General features: G+C 44.6%; 1 protein-coding gene across 3 annotated transcripts in view; it reads right to left on the bottom strand.

Moving 5' to 3' along the window:
* Positions 1-1,393: 1,393 nt before the first annotated feature.
* LOC141173687 (PRKC apoptosis WT1 regulator protein-like) overlaps positions 1,394-16,149 on the bottom strand; it is a 177,778-nt gene continuing 163,022 nt past the window's right edge. For 2 of the 3 annotated variants that reach the window (XM_073658017.1, XM_073658018.1), the window contains one exon: positions 1,394-4,926. In XM_073658017.1, coding sequence (XP_073514118.1) covers positions 4,840-4,926 — 87 coding nt within the window. In that variant the 3' untranslated portion in view covers positions 1,394-4,839. The remainder of the gene's footprint in view (positions 4,927-16,149) is intronic. The other variant, XM_073658016.1, reaches the window with a different exon arrangement.

Genomic DNA, 16,149 nt, shown 5'->3' with positions numbered 1-16,149 from the left:
TGACATAACTCTCTGATTTAAGGGCATAAGAATTCAAAGTTTAAAAATTGCAAAATGTTAAAAATTTTCGCAAAAATGTCCTTTTTTTTCACGAATAAACGCAAGTCATATCAATTTTTTTTACCACTATGATGAAGTACAAAATGGCATGAAAAAACATTCTGAGAATTAGTGGGATCCGTTGAAGTGTTCTAGTGCTATTACCACATAAATTGATAGTGGTCAGAATTGTAAAAATTGGTCTGATCATTAAGGTGCAAAAAACCTTCGGGATTAAACGGGTTAAATACTGTACATAAGATATTTCAATAAACGCACAGGGCTCTCTTCTGCCAAACCTTACCCAGTTTTCAACATTTTTGCCCAACTATGCATTTTCTGTAACAGTTTTCTTGAGAAGAGGATTTGATGAGTTGGCTCCTTAGTGTCCAGTGTATTCTGTGATCATTCCTGTAGTCCATTATATATTTGTATCGTTTTGGCCAATAGGAGGGTGGAATTGTCCCCTTATTATATTACTATTACTTATCATAAATGTATTTTTATTGTGTCTGTTTTATAATATGATTATCATTACATTTATATGGCATTTTATTGAGTTTATATCTTACATATTTGTTGGTCTTTCTTCTTTGCAGAAAATTCATTTTAATTGTTTTTTTCTGCATTTCACAAATCACAAATATTATATTGTATATAACAAATATGTATTCATTAAGCAACACTTCCTCTTAAATGGGTGCTTATGATAAAGTTGCCGTAATGTTTGTTATTTGTTCTCTATACAGTACATTAAAACCTTAGTACATGGGGAAAAAAAACTAAAGAAAATCTCAAAACAAAGTCCAACTGGAAACGAAGAGCAAACTTAAAAATTAGCACTTCCATTCAATGCTCAATATGAACAAGTGGGGAAAATAATTAGTAAACATTAGCATTTTGTATGTGACCATAAAAAGACTAGTCCAACATTACTTGGTAGGTTTTCCAATCTTCTGCACAAAAGCCCCAAATTTAGAAGTTAGCCCCTAAAATTACTCAATCATTGACAATTATATTAAGTAGGATAACTTGTGAATTATTCCAAAAGCGCACATTTTCTAAGGAGGACTGTTAGTAACAAATCAGCTTGTATGGAAGTTCAATGATCTCTCAAATGTCTAGACCTGAATCTAGCTAGATTTATGAATATGAATCATTATTACTGAGAGTGTTGAATGGAGAAATTAAGATATTTTGTTTTATTTGTTTTTACGTTAAGTATTGTTTAACCGATATATAATATTGTTTTAGCAATTTAGTTCATCCATATATATTTATATATGGGTAATGGTTAAAAGAAACTTCACAAAACCATCAGGGAGGCATCTGATTGGATCCAAGTTTATTCTTCAGTAATACATTGACCCCAAACATACAGCCAATATCATAAATGAGTTCTGGAAGTGATAATATGGCCCCACAAAGCCCTGATCTCAACAATGTTGAATCTGTCTGGGGTGACATGAAGAGACAGATGGATTTTCACAAGCAACATCCACAGAAGATCTGTGGTTAGTTCTCCAAGGTGTTTGGAACAACCTCCCTGTTCAGTTCCCTTGAAACCCTTCTGCAAGTGACAAGAGTACATAGAAAAATGGATGTTTTGATGTTGTTTTGAAGGCAAAAGGCAGTCACACCGATTATTGATTTGATGTAGGCTAGGTTCAAACAACTCCATTTTCTCTCATCGGTCAGATTATGATAATCACACTTTGATCACAATTTGAGCTGATTTTCTCAGATGTGGAGAAGATGGAAAAAAATGTCTCCATATTCTCCATTCTGTCAATTCATGACAATTGGATCACACTTGGATGACATCCAAGTGCAATCCGATTTTTTCCACAGACTCATTGACTTGTATGACTGAGTGCGAGCTGAATATCGGATGCAAATCAGGCATGCTGCGATATTTTTGGGACATATACACGACCCCATAGAATAACATTAGACCGAGTGCGATCCAATGTTTTATCGGATCGCACTCAGACCGAAAATACAGTCATCTGCATGAGTCCTTTGTATTTTGTTCATTCACTTTGTATCTTGTTAATTCATGAAAAATAAAATATTAACACTTCTATTTTTATAGTATTTTGACTTCGCAGGAAAATCTTTTGCACAAAACATATTTCAAGTGTAACTTCTGCAAGACACTTTCCAGACTTTTCAAAGAATTTTGGTTCTTCCTAATGATCTAGTATAATAATCTCTTTTGTACCGAGCCTTTAATGAACACTTTTAAACAATTCCAAAGATTCAAAGACAACTCATAACAATAAGCCATTTTTGAATTGGCACAAGAAGAAAAACCACCAACAGGGATCAAGAACAATCACAGATGGATAACTAGGATTAAGTCTTTTATTTGATCACAGACTAAAGTGTTTTGGGGTGTTTCCCTTCTTCAGAGTGTCTGATCAATGGCAATGAGGACAGACTATTTATTTTTTTTGTGTTGTTATATATCCACATATTTTTACCCATACCTTTGCTGTAGGAGAAGGTGTAAGCGATACATTTTCTTATGAAGATTCATTTCCACATACAGTGTCTGTCAGTGTTCAGTGTGAATGCACTTTTGAGAATAGGGAATGGTCTATTGATATCCATGCCAAAACTATATCTCTCGGCTCTTTCTGCGAGAATTGTAATGTTCCATCTTTTCTGATAGCGACACTCTTAGAAGCCTAACTATAGCCGATGGTGGATTTGTAGTCACACTTGGCCCAAAAGGTCCCTTTGTACCACATGAGAATATTATTAAAGACCTGTGATAACTTAGGGCTCTATTGGAGATCTTGCATTGGGGCTAGCGAGTTTCAAGTTACTTCACTAGTCATTATGGTCCTTTTGTAAAACTATAGTGTTATACAGCCATAATGTAGAAGTCGGTTTTCCATATGGGATATCTGGTGTCCCATAACAACTGAGACAGTTTCTCTCTACAATTTTTTTATGTCATGCAGAAAACAGTGCACAATTGTGCCGAAATGCCAAACCCAACAAATCCACTAACATGCCTTTCATTCTAATATAAGCTTTTGGTCATTTGGGGTACATCCTATAATCAGATTCTTTCAAGGTACCATAATAAATATGGCTATATGTCATTAATTCTTATGTCATACAATAACCTTTAACAATCTCACCTTCTGTTTCCCCATAAGTTTAACCAAATCAGAGTGGTCATACGCATATAGACATCACTGTGTAGGCATGGCTGAAATTTATAGAAGAATAGGCCCTTGGAAATAAGCAAGAAAGGGCCCCTGTCATTTGCCAATTTTAGGCAGTCTTCAATAAAAGCACCTTGTTTGCTCATTGGGGCCCCCCAATAAAAGAGACTTGGACCACTATGGCAGAGAAGGAGCCACTTGTCCTCTGTTCTGCTGTTTGGTGGGGTCCCAAGAATGGAACAACCACCAATCATACATTTATAATTCATCCTAACAATAGTCCAAAAGTTTAATATCAGTCTAATTAAAAAGGCAAGTCCAGTAGAAGGTAAAAATGCTATTAACTAAAATTAAATTATAATAAAAATTAACTCAGCAATTTATCATGAGATGAATTCTTAACACTTTGCCATTATTTTCTCCAAATTTATCAAAGTTTTGCCCAATGTTTGATAAATTTCTCAATCTTTAGATATAAGACTTTTGTCTACAGATGATTTTCCACACAAAGTGCTCACAGACAGCCATGAGTGAAGGGGAGCTACAATAATATTTAGGGATGGTCTCACTATAGATACCTTTTTCACAAATTATACTGGTCTGCCGAATGAGTGATGACTGTAAGCCTGGCTTCTAAATACTCCTGAGAATAACAAGATGGCTGCCATAGGGAAAGTACAGTATTACATGAGTAACAGGCGGAGACATGGCCTGGCAGAGTGTAGTAGGGCAGAAGTTGCTCTTTTATTTAGTGGCTTGACAATCTGTCTGTTATATAGGATGCATATGGAAAGTTGAAAGATTTTACATATTTAACAACCCCCTTTCAGCTCAAAACCTATCCTACAATTATAGGGAAAATTAGCCTTTATATATTCTATCAAGATTAAATACTACATGAAGAAAAACTCATATTAGATGCTGAAGTGGCAAATCACACAATAATTCAGGCGTCGTCCTTAATTTAGTATTATAATTGGTGGAGGACGAACTTCGAAAACCACTGCTGATCAAGAAAACGAAGACTTCGAAGAGAAGAGACTAGGATCGACAGGAACTAGGAACGAAGAGAAGAGACTTGGATTCCATCAGCTAACTTCCTGAACATTGGTGATCCTGGCCACCCGCTGTGCAGGGATCTGGACCACAGGCTTCCCCAAGTTGTTGATGCTGTGTTGTAGTTCATTGTAGTCTCTGCGCAGGAAAAATCTGGGAAGGAGAACTAGTGACTACGCAACTCGGTTGCTACCCTAAACATTGTGGGGATTCGAGAAGTGAAATCTACTCTAGTAAGTGATTGATAATGTAGCCATATGCCACTACTTGTTGGATTATGTTTTTCACTGCACTGTTTATTTGTTCCCCCTGACTTAAACCAGAAACTTCTGAAGTTTGCCAATAAGCTTCACCTTGTTACATTCTAAACCTGCTTCTTACCCAAAGTTTCCAGCTTCATTATCTCACTACAGTCTCTGATTGCTTTGCGGGTAAGTAACTTGTGGATGAACTACTCATTCATCGTTCATTCATATAGCTGACTGTTTGGTGAGAAAATACATCAGTTTATTTCTCACTTGATGATAAACAGTAAGCTGACTAGCTAATGAGGGTTAGAGTCTTAGCCACTCAACTGGCCCATCATCTTCAGCAGTATCTGGTTCTCTTCCTTCAACTTCTTATTTTCATCTTCAGCTCTCTGCTTTTTCTGCAACAAACATAACAAGTCATGACAAAATGTTACAGATGGGTTTTCCTCCAAAATCCAGTTCATCATCGCAGATCCCTACATGTTCGTAATAATAAAAAAGGATTTTCCATGACAACACTACAAAGTGGCAAATTAATGTTAATTGGAAGCCATGTTAAAACAGAAAGTTCCTTGAGACTAGATTCACACATCGATCGGTGTGTTACCATTTGAAAAAGATTGACCAATTCTTTTCTCAATATTTACTTATTTATTATGCATGATAATAGATTAACAAGCTAATCCACATCACTTTACAGATATCAGCATTGTTGTCCCCATTGGGATTCAAAATTTAAATTTCCTATTAGTATGTCCTCAGAGTGTGGAAGGAAATCCACACAAATACAGGGAGAACATACAAACTCCTTGCAGATGTTGTACTTGGTGGGATTTAAACCCAGGATCCCAGTGCTGCCAAGTAGCAATGCAAACCACAGAGCCACCATGCTGCCAATAAAAAAAACCCTTGGAAGGTCACATATTTTTATTAAAGGTTAGATACTTAGCAACAGATCCATGAGACACGGATGCAAAACTGAAGCAAATTGGAATCTTTTCTATTTGCATACATGGCTCACGGGTCGCATTAGATTTAATCCTTCACGACATTTGACATAAGTTTATGTCATGGTCAGGAAGGGGGTCCCGCAAAATGACGTAAACTTAGGAGCAGTGCCCACACGATTGCCACTGGGAGTTCGGCTTTAGAGAAAACCGAGCCTCTGTTGTCACAGCCAGGAGCAGTGTCCGTGTAGAACAGGCAAGAAAGTTTGTAAAAGGACTTCAACATGACGTTTCAAGGATGGAGCGAGACTGCCATCTACTGGCCAGATACAGTCAAGCGGAACCAAAATATGCAAGGGAAGTTGCAGGGAGGGCAGGTTCAGACGCTGGACCCGATCAGGTGACTTCCAGGAAGGAGTTCCAGGAGATAAGAGGCCAGCGCGCCAAACCTGAGGGGTCTTTGGCATCAAGTAGCAGAAAGGAGCAGACGTGCTCCCTGCGTCCTGAGAAACCCCGCGTGACAGGCCAAATCCAGAGGCCTGAGAGGTGCTCCAGCCGGGCACCGGTAAAAGAGCTCCAGATCCCTCACAGTTGTGACCCGAGTGCTGTGCCTGCTGAGGGGACTAGGAACCTGATCGCGGTGCTGAGTGAGTTCGCGGAACCCGACGTCGCCCGCCGACAGACGAGGCCTAGACCCCTCCTATCCAAGGCTCGAGAGACTGCCTCCAACGGCCAAGCAGAGAGGAGTTGAGAGACGGTTGCCCCAGGAAAGTCACGCCAGCAGAAGCAGAGGAGCAGCATACGTGAGCAGGGCCGTCACTTCCACTGTTCACCCACGGAACCGGGGACAATTGGGTTTATGTACTCAGGTTGGGAGAGGAACGGTTAGGGCTAAAGTAGCACAACGTGATCTAATTGAATTTATCCGGAAGAGACTCACGGCCTAGCGGGAATAACCGGTGACCCCCGCTAGGGCCAAATGCACAGTTAAAGAACTTGCGTGGTGTCTCCCATGATTGAGGGCATCACCTTACTTTGAGAGACTGCGCCTTACTTTAAGAGACTGCGCCTTACTTTGAGAAATTTCGTATTTTGCTGATATTTCAAACCACTGTTCATTACCCTTGTTGCTAATCCCTTGTTTCAGAATACCTGTTGTATAAAACTGTTTACAATCATCTCTGACTGTTCTCGCCTTGTGTCTCGTGTGTTGCATTCCGGCACCTGCATTACATTTGGCGTAGTCGGCAGGATGCAACATTCAGACGCAGAGATGGCAGATCAGTCTGTGGCTGGGTCCGGCCGGGGCCATATACCCCTGGGGGCTATGCTCAGCCATCTTCCCAAGTTTACAGGGTATGGCATGTCGCTGTGGGACTGGGCAGAAAGACTGAGAAGTATGCTACGTATGTATCCCCTTGACCCTCTAGCCCAGGCGGAGCTGGCCCTCCTAACCCTTGATGGAGAGGCCCGACAGACTGTGATGTACCGCCCACCTGGGGACCGTGACACCGTGGATAAAGTGATAAAAATTCTAGAGGACATGCACGGTGGCACTACAGATTTGGGACACTTGCGCTTACGGTTGTTTCAGCGGGTCCAAGGGGAAAATGAGACAGTGAATCAGTATGTTAATGCATTACAGGAAGTGACGGCCCATATCACTAAGAAAACTCGAGATGGAAACCGAGGACTGGGACCATTGGATGAGGTGTTGCGTGACCAACTGATTGCTGGCTTGAAAGACCCTTCCCTGAGGCAGATCCTGAAGGAGCGGCTGCGATTGAGCCCTGATATGGGCTTCCTGGAGGTAGGGGCTGAAGCTAGAGTCCTGGAGAGAGAAGTTCCTGTTCTCAAAGCCACAGTTAGAAGTCATGAGGCAATTGCTCCTGGATTCACCAACAAAGAGCCTGATTGGGTACGGGAAATACGTCAGGAAATTCGAGACATTCGGGGTGAGCTGAATGCTATTAGGAAGACTCCTACTGCCCCCTTGCCGATGGACTGTACTGCTCAACGCGGACGGAGACCAGAACGAGAAAGACGTTCCTATCCGGCCCCAGCACGACATGTACCCGACCTACCAGCAGAACGAGGACCGGAGTGCTGGACCTGCGGAGGTAGGGGGCATATCTCCAAAGACTGTCCCAACCGAGAAAGGAGGAGGAGGGGACAGCCGTTAAACTAAAATGCCCCACGGTTGTGGAGCATACCGTGGGGTCTCGAGCCTCAGAGAGTAGAAGAGGGAGCTCTGAAGACATTGTCTCCGAGAGGCCCATTATCTGGGCTGAATTCAATGGACAGCGGACCCGCTGTTTAATGGACACCGGGTCTCAAGTGACCACTATGACTGAGACGTACTTCCAAAGTCACATTCCTGAAGTCGCTCGTTCCTGCTGGGAACCAACTGTCAAACTGGTGGCAGCTAATCAACTACCTATCCCAGTAGCGGGAGTAGTATGGATGTCCGTGCGGGCATGTGGAAAGGACTTCGGTCGAAAAGGGATCGTACTGACCACAGGGTCCGGAGGCGATGGGCCCATTGTAACCCTGGGCATGAATGTGCTGAAAGAAGTCAGACAGTTCCTGGCTGAGGGCTGTAGCAAAAACAACTGGACCCGCGCCACTTGAGACCCAGCTAACAAGAGAGTGTTCCAGCACCTCGTGCGGGTCAGTCAGATTCAAAAGTTGCCCACTACCTCCCAGTACCTTGGTAAGGTATCGATACCGCCCGAAGCCACAATGACACTGCCGGTGGGACAGACTGTACTCACTTTGCCGGTGTTGGCACATGTGTCCTTAGAGGGCGTGGACATTCAAATTGAACCAATGGAGGGAGAAGAAGCGCCCTCTGGACTCCTGATTGCTCGAACTCTGGCCACCGTGCGGCACGGTCGAGTTCCCGTGCGCTGCATCAATTTAAGTGGCACAAGTTTACAGTTGTTGCCCCGACAAGAGGTGGCGCGAGTGTGCATAATGCCAGAGGCCCTTACTAGAGCTGACGCTATAGGGCTGGCACCTGTGGAAGGAAAGCCATGGACCCTAGAGGTGTCCCTCAATAGCCAGGAGCATGGAAGAGAACCGTTGGCTGGACGCCACCTCCTGGAAGAAATGGAGGCTAACCTGACTGTGTTTTCTGCTGGACAAGTAAGGCAGATCAAACAACTTCTACAGCGATATCAGGGAGTGTTTGCACAGCATGAAGATGATTTTGGGTGTACGAAATACCCACCGGAAATACTGCTCCCATCCGAGAGAGATATCGGCAGATTCCGCCTCAAATGTACCAGGAGGTGAAAGAGCTGTTGGCCCACATGTTGCGGAATGGTGTGATCCGTGAAAGCCAGAGCCCCTGGGCAGCTCCGATCTTGCTGGTCCGAAAGAAGGATGGTACCCTGAGATTCTGCGTAGACTATCGAAAGCTGAATGTCTGTACAGTACGGGACTCCTATTCACTCCCCCGAATCGAAGAGTCTCTATCTGCACTAGGGAGCGCCAAATTCTTCTCCTCCCTCGACCTGGCCAGTGGCTATTGGCAGGTCCCAGTAGCTGAGAAGGATCGTCCGAAGACAGCTTTTGTTCTCCCTATGGGCCTGTTTGAGTTCAATCGAATGCCGTTCGGACTAACAAATGCGCCAGGAACCTTCCAACGGCTGATGGAGAGATGCTTGGGGGACCTCAACTTTAAAGCCACTTTAATATATCTGGATGATATAATTATCTATTCGTCTACGTTTGAGGATCATCTCCGCCGATTGGAACAAGTGTTAGAACGGCTACAAAGGCACGGCCTGAAAATTAAGCCTCGTAAGTGTCGTCTCTTCAAACGAGAAATTGAATATCTGGGGCACACTGTGTCCAGTGCAGGGGTGCACCCCACTGCGGAGAAAGTAGCTGCCGTGCAGAAGTGGCCCACGCTCGCCAATCTAAGGGAACTAAGGGCGTTCCTGGGGCTTGCTGGATACTACCGCAGATTCATTAAAGACTTCACTAAGATTGCGATCCCACTCAATGAATTGCTGAGAGGAACGGCCGGGGGAGCCAAGCGGCAGCCCATTCAGTGGGGCCCACGACAAGAAGAGGCATTCCGAGCATTGAAAATGGCGCTAACAAATGCCCCAATTCTGGCCTACGCTGACTTTTCGCAGCCTTTCATGTTGTACACTGATGGAAACTTGCATGGACTGAGAGCAGTGCTGGCTCAAGTACAAGGAGGGAAAGAGTAAGTGATCGCGTATGCCAGCAGGTCACTCCGAGATACGGAGAAGAATCCGGACAACTACAGTTCGTTTAAGCTGGAGCTACTGGCACTGGTGTGGGCCATGACCGAGAAATTTGCTGAGTACTTGTCAGGGTCAGAAGTGCAAGTGCGGACAGATAACAAGTCTTTGGCCCACTTGGAGAACGCCAAACTGGGCACGTTAGAACAGCGGTGGGTCGCAAGGATGTCCAAATTCCAGTATAAAATCGCCTATCGGTCCAAGGCCCTGAACACACATGCAGATGCCCTGTCCCGGGTCACTCAGGCAGAGCCGGAGAAGGACAGAGATGAGGAGCTCGAAGGCGACGAGATCCCGGATTTCAGCCAGTTCGCCGCTGCTGTGGTCGACGCCCAACAGACCAGAGAGGAGCCGAGGCCCACTCAGATTCTGGGCCATTCAAGAGACGAATGGATACATCTGCAGCAATCCGACCCGAAGCTAGCAAAGTTGAGAGAATGGGTCGCCCTTAATCAGAGACCCGACCAGGAAACCAGAGCCGCTTCACTTCCAACTATCCTACAAATCCTAGGCCAGTGGGAGAGGCTCCTCCTGAAGGACGGCTTGCTATGCCGAAGAATCCAGCTGCCTCGAGAGTTTGATGTTACCTGGCAAGTGGTAGTTCCAGGAGCGCTAGTAACACAGCTAGCCCAAGAAGCTCATAGAAGAGGTGCTTACTTCAGAGTAGAAAAGACCTTCCGGTGGTTGCAACGGCTGGTGTATTGGCCTCAACTGCGGCAAGAAGTCGAGGGGGTCTGCCGAACATGTCGCCAGTGTGAGTTGAACAAGCCACCGGAGCAAAGAGCTCCCATTCAGACCATCCGAACTTCTGCCCCCTTGGAAGTCTTGATGATTGACTTCCTGATGGTAGGAACTTCATACAACGGTTATGGACACTGTTTAGTCATGACTGATCACTTCACCAAGTTCGCAGTAGTGACGCCCACTAAAGACCAGATGGCAGAAGCCGCAGCCAAGGCCATCTGTCAAGATTTCATCCGGATTTATGGGTGCCCGAAGCAAATACATTCTGACCAGGGAGCCTGCTTCCAAGGATGAGTGAAGGATGAGCTATACCGCATCTATGGGATCGACCGTTCCCGGACAACGCCCTACCACCCGCAAGGGAACGGTGCATGCGAGCGCTTTAACCGAACCCTGTTGCAAATGTTGCGAACACTGGAAGCGGACAAAAAGATGAAGTGGCCCGAATTTGTGTCCGAGCTGGTGTGGGTGTATAATAATCAAGTTCATGCAACCACCGGCTACACTCCCTACATGTTGCTGTTTGGAAGAAGTGGCCGAGAAATCACCGAACTGGAGCTAGACTCAGAAGACCCCGGCCCGGGCAGTAGCCCAAGTACCTGGATTCGAGAACACCAGCGTCGACTCCATACCGTGGGAAGACTGGTTGCTCAGAAGTTTCAGGAAGTAGAGCATGCAGTTCGGCAGGTGGATCGCTTCAGCCAGGAGACCGAGTGCTGGTGAGGGCTAAACGATTTGGGAGTAAGCTGGACCATCGTTGGGAGGCAATACCATATCGGGTGGTGAGGAAGGTTCACCCAGACAACCCCGTCTACGAGGTTAGGCCCGAAGGGGATGACGCCGCAACATCCAGGGTGTTGCACCGTAATATGTTGTGACCTTGCTCCTCTGAAGCAGAAGTCTGTAACGGAGTTGGGCCCTCAGATGTATTGGCTGAAGTGCCACATACAGGAACCTTGGGGGATGAAGAAGGATGGGCCACAATGCAGTTGGGCCCATCAGAACCGTTGGTGCCACTCCCGAGTGGAACTCAGAATGAGTCGGGAAATGATTTGCAATCCCCAGTAGTTGATTCCTCGGATCTCCCGGAGTCTCCTCCGCAAGAAGAGCCCCGCAGAACTGAGCGGGCTAATGCCGGAATTCCTCTTAACCGGTATGCTCAGGAAGAGTTTATCTGGTCTCGAATCCAACAGAAAACGCAGAAGTGTACTCCTGTCTGAGCTTGCACTGCCTGGAAGTAGACATCAATTCTGCGAGAAGTCCACTCGCCCAAGGACTGGCGAGCAAAAAGGAGGGAGGAATGTAGAACAGGCAAGAAAGCTTGTAAAAGGACTTCAACATGACGTTTCAAGGATGGAGCGAGACTGCCATCTACTGGCCAGATACAGTCAAGCGGAACCAAAATATGCAAGGGAAGTTGCAGGGAGGGCAGGTTCAGACGCTGGACCCGATCAGGTGACTTCCAGGAAGGAGTTCCAGGAGATAAGAGGCCAGCGCGCCAAACCTGAGGGGTCTTTGCCGTCAAGCAGCAGAAAGGAGCAGACGTGCTCCCTGCGTCCTGAGAAACCCCGCGTGACAGGCCAAATCCAGAGGCCTGAGAGGTGCTCCAGCCGGGCACCGGTAAAAGAGCTCCGGATCCCTCACAGTTGTGACCCGAGTGCTGTGCCTGCTGAGGGGACTAGGAACCTGATCGCGGTGCTGAGTGAGTTCGCGGAACCCGACGTCGCCCGCCGACAGACGAGGCCTGGACCCCCCTATCCAAGGCTCGAGAGACTGCCTCCAACGGCCAAGCAGAGAGGAGTTGAGAGACGGTTGCCCCAGGAAAGTCACGCCAGCGGAAGCAGAGGAGCTGCATACGTGAGCAGGGCCGTCACTTCCACTGTTCACCCACGGTACCGGGGACAATTGGGTTTATGTACTCAGGTTGGGAGGGGAACGGTTGGGGCTAAAGTAGCACAACGTGATCTAATTGAATTTATCCGGAAGAGACTCACGGCCTAGCGGGAATAACCGGTGACCCCCGCTACGGCCAAATGCACAGTTAAAGAACTTGCGTGGTGTCTCCCATGATTGAGGGCATCACCTTACTTTGAGAGACTGCGCCTTACTTTAAGAGACTGCGCCTTACTTTGAGAAATTTCGGATTTTGCTGATATTTCAAACCACTGTTCATTACCCTTGTTGCTAATCCCTTGTTTCAGTATACCTGTTGTATAAAACTGTTTACAATCATCTCTGACTGTTCTTGCCTTGTGTCTCTGTGCGTTGCATTCCGGCACCTGCATTGCATTTTCACCACCCTGAGCCATTTAACCCTCTAAATGCTGTGATCAATAGCGAAGTCAGCATTTAGAAGGCTGTGAGAGAGAGGGGGCTCCCTCTCCCTTCAGATCGGTACCCCCGCGAAGTAATTGCAGGCAGACGATCGTTGCCAAGGCAACCCAAGGTTATCAAGACAAACTCCAGGTCTGCCAGTGACGGTGGTCTGTTTAGACCATGCAAGCAGCATGGTCTAAAAAGCATTCTATCAGTGCAGCACTGAAAGGAATAATACATTGCAGTGCTGGTGCATTGCAATACCAGCGATCAGAGTAAAGTAGGGGATCGGCTTTTTTATTGGACATTGAATACACTGTGACTTTAAGGCATCATGCTCCCCTCTGAGTCTTGTGTTTGGACTAGTCGCCTCCCCCTGCTGTGGTTGGTATGTGCTGAGAGAGAAGAACCAGGAAGTAGAGACCTCCCGTGGATGTGTGTGTCTGAGGTAACAGGGAGAGACTCCTGCAGGATTCTGATCGCAGAGACTATAAAGAATACACTGTTACTCTATAGAAAGAGAAGATTACGGACTATAGCAAGTTTTGTTGTTGAGGACTGTGTCAAGTTTTCCTGAACATTTTTCCCTGGAGATTGAGGACTTGAGATAACACACAACACAGCGTGTCAGCCATTTCTGTGAGAGTGAAACAAGGTTTGCCTGCCATCTGCAAGAAGGAGATCCCATATACAAGGAAAGTACTCAACTGAATTCATCCAGCTCTTTCACACCAGGAACAAGCGGCGGCCACCATCTGCGCCTGATCTGCGCAACTGTGAGTGACTCATTAGCATGAATTGTTAGGGTTTAGCGTAGTTTGCTGTAGCTAGGACGCTGTAGCAGCGTGGCCCAACTAGCGAAAAGCCAGATAGGGGTTTAGCTCAGAGTAGTTTGTGAAAGTTGTTGTGCACTGTCTGTTCTGAGCTTTCTTTGCCATAGCTGGACGTATAGTTTTTGACTCGCTCCAGCTACATCTTCCTATGTTCATGTTGATAACATCGTTATTGCAAATAATGTTATTTCAATAACCCGGGATATAATTTCTTTGTACATAATAAAGCCGGAGTTTTGTTTCAGTCTTTTCGTCTGCTGTCCAATACTTGAATCTGCCTTGCGGTGTTCTTTGGACACCGCTACAGTAATAACAGTGAAAGTTCCATAGAGGGACTAAGTTAAAAACAATTGTAAAAATATATTTTTTTAAAAAATCACAAAATAAAGAACAAAGAAATATTATACCATTAAATCTATATATTTTAAGGAAAAAAATACAATAATGCCCTTCTGGGCTTTCCACTGTGCCTGAAAAGTATTTGTTGGTTGCATGTAAGGGTATTGGCGCACTCAGGAGAGATTGCACAACAAACTGTGAGGTACACTTTTTCCTATTAGCCCTTATAAAAATTAAAAACTTGGGGCTAAAACAAAATTTTAGCTGTAAATAAAACTATTCTTTCTTCATCGTCCAATGGTTTAAAATTCTGTGAGGCACATGTGGGATCAGCATGCTCACTGCATCTCTACATGAATTCACTGGGGAGTGTAGTTTGCGAAGTGGGGTCACTTTTGGGGGTTCTGCTGTTCTGGCACCTCAGGGGCTCTGCCAGTGTGACATGGTATCTACAAAACATGCCAGAAAAATCAAAATTCCAATATGGCTCTTCTTCCCTTCTGAGCTTTGAACTGTACCTCAAAAGTAGTTTTCAACCACATATGGGGTATTGATGACCTGGAGAGAAATTGAGTAACAAATTGTACCATTCATTTTCTCCTATTATTCCTTTTGAAAATTAAAAACTTGGGGCCAAAGCAATATTTTAGTGGAAAAAATGGTAATTTTCCATTGACTCATCCCAATGTTATACAATTCTGTGAATCCCCTGAGGGTTAAAAATGCTCACTACACCCCTAGATGAATTCCTCAAGATGTGTAGTTTCCAAAATGGGGTCATTTGTGGAGGTTTCTGCTGTTCTGACATGTGCCTCCAAACACATATGGGGTATCGGCGTACTCAGAGTCAGGAGAAATTGTACAACAAATAATATGGTCCATTTTCTTCTGTTACCCTTGTAAAAATTTAAAATTTGGGGCTGAAGCAACATATTTATGGGAAAAAAAATGTTTTTCACTTTCACGGTTCAACGTTGGAAAATTCTGTGACGTACTTGTGGGTTCAAGGTGCTCACCACACCTCTAGTGGGGGGTTTCCACTGTTTAGGCACATCAGGGGCTCTGCAAACACGACATTGTGTATGCTATCTATTCCAGCTAATTTTGCATTCCAAAAGTCAAATGGTGCTCCTTCCCTTCCGAGCCCTGCCGTGTGCCTAAACAGTAGTTTTCCACCACATATGGGGTATTGGCATACTCAGGAGAAATTGCACAACAAATTTTGTGGTCCATTTTCTCCTGTTACACTTGTGAAAATAAAAAATTTGGGGCTAAAACAACATTTTACTGGGAAAAAAAGTGATTTTTTATTTTTACGACTCAATGTTAAAAAATTCTGTAACGCACCTGCTGGTTCAAGGTGATCACCAAAAATCTGAATAAATTCCTTGAGGGGTGTAGTTTCTAAAATGATGTCACTTGTGGGGGTTTCCATTGTTTAGGCACCTCAGGGGCTCTTCAACCGAGCCATGGTCCAGTCTTGTTGGGGGGCTACCTGGTTGATCCTGCCAGTAGCATATGCTTGTCTCAAAGATTAAGCCATGCACGTGTAAGTACACATGGACCGTACAGTGAAACTGCGAATGGCTCATTAAATCAGTTTTGGTAGCCAAAACTGCCAATTTTGCATTCCAAAATTAAATGGCGCTCCTTCCTTTCTGAGCCCTGCCATGCGCCCAAACAGCAGTTTTCCACCACATATGGGGTATTGGTGTACTCAGGAGAAGTTTTACAACAAATTCTATTGTCCATTTTCTAGTGTCACCCTTGTGAAAATGCTAAATTTGGAGCTAAAGCAACATGTTTGTGGGAAAAAGTGAAATTTTCATTTTTTTCTTCCACATTGCTTTAATTCCTGTGAAGCACCTGAAGGGTTAATAAACTTCTTGAATGTGGTTTTGAGCACTTTGAGGGGTGAAGATTTTAAAATGGTGTCACTTTTGGGTATCTTATCTCATATAGGGCCTTTAAAGTCACTTCAAATGTGATGTGGTCCCTAAAAAAATTGGTTTTGTACATTTTGTTGGAAAATGAGAAATTGTTGATAAACTTTTAACCCTTCTAACTTCTTAACAAAAAGAAATATGTTTAAAAAATAAAGGTGATGTAAAATAGACAGGTGGCAAATGTTATTTATTAACTATTTTGTGTTACTGCCTGGT

The sequence above is a fragment of the Phyllobates terribilis genome, unplaced genomic scaffold, assembly GCF_046119375.1.
Source record: "Phyllobates terribilis strain yellow unplaced genomic scaffold, ASM4611937v1 Scaffold_13__5_contigs__length_258822181, whole genome shotgun sequence".
Lineage (NCBI taxonomy): Eukaryota > Metazoa > Chordata > Amphibia > Anura > Dendrobatidae > Phyllobates > Phyllobates terribilis.
Note: the sequence above shows the minus strand (reverse complement) of the source record. Positions and strands in the feature narration are given on the sequence as shown.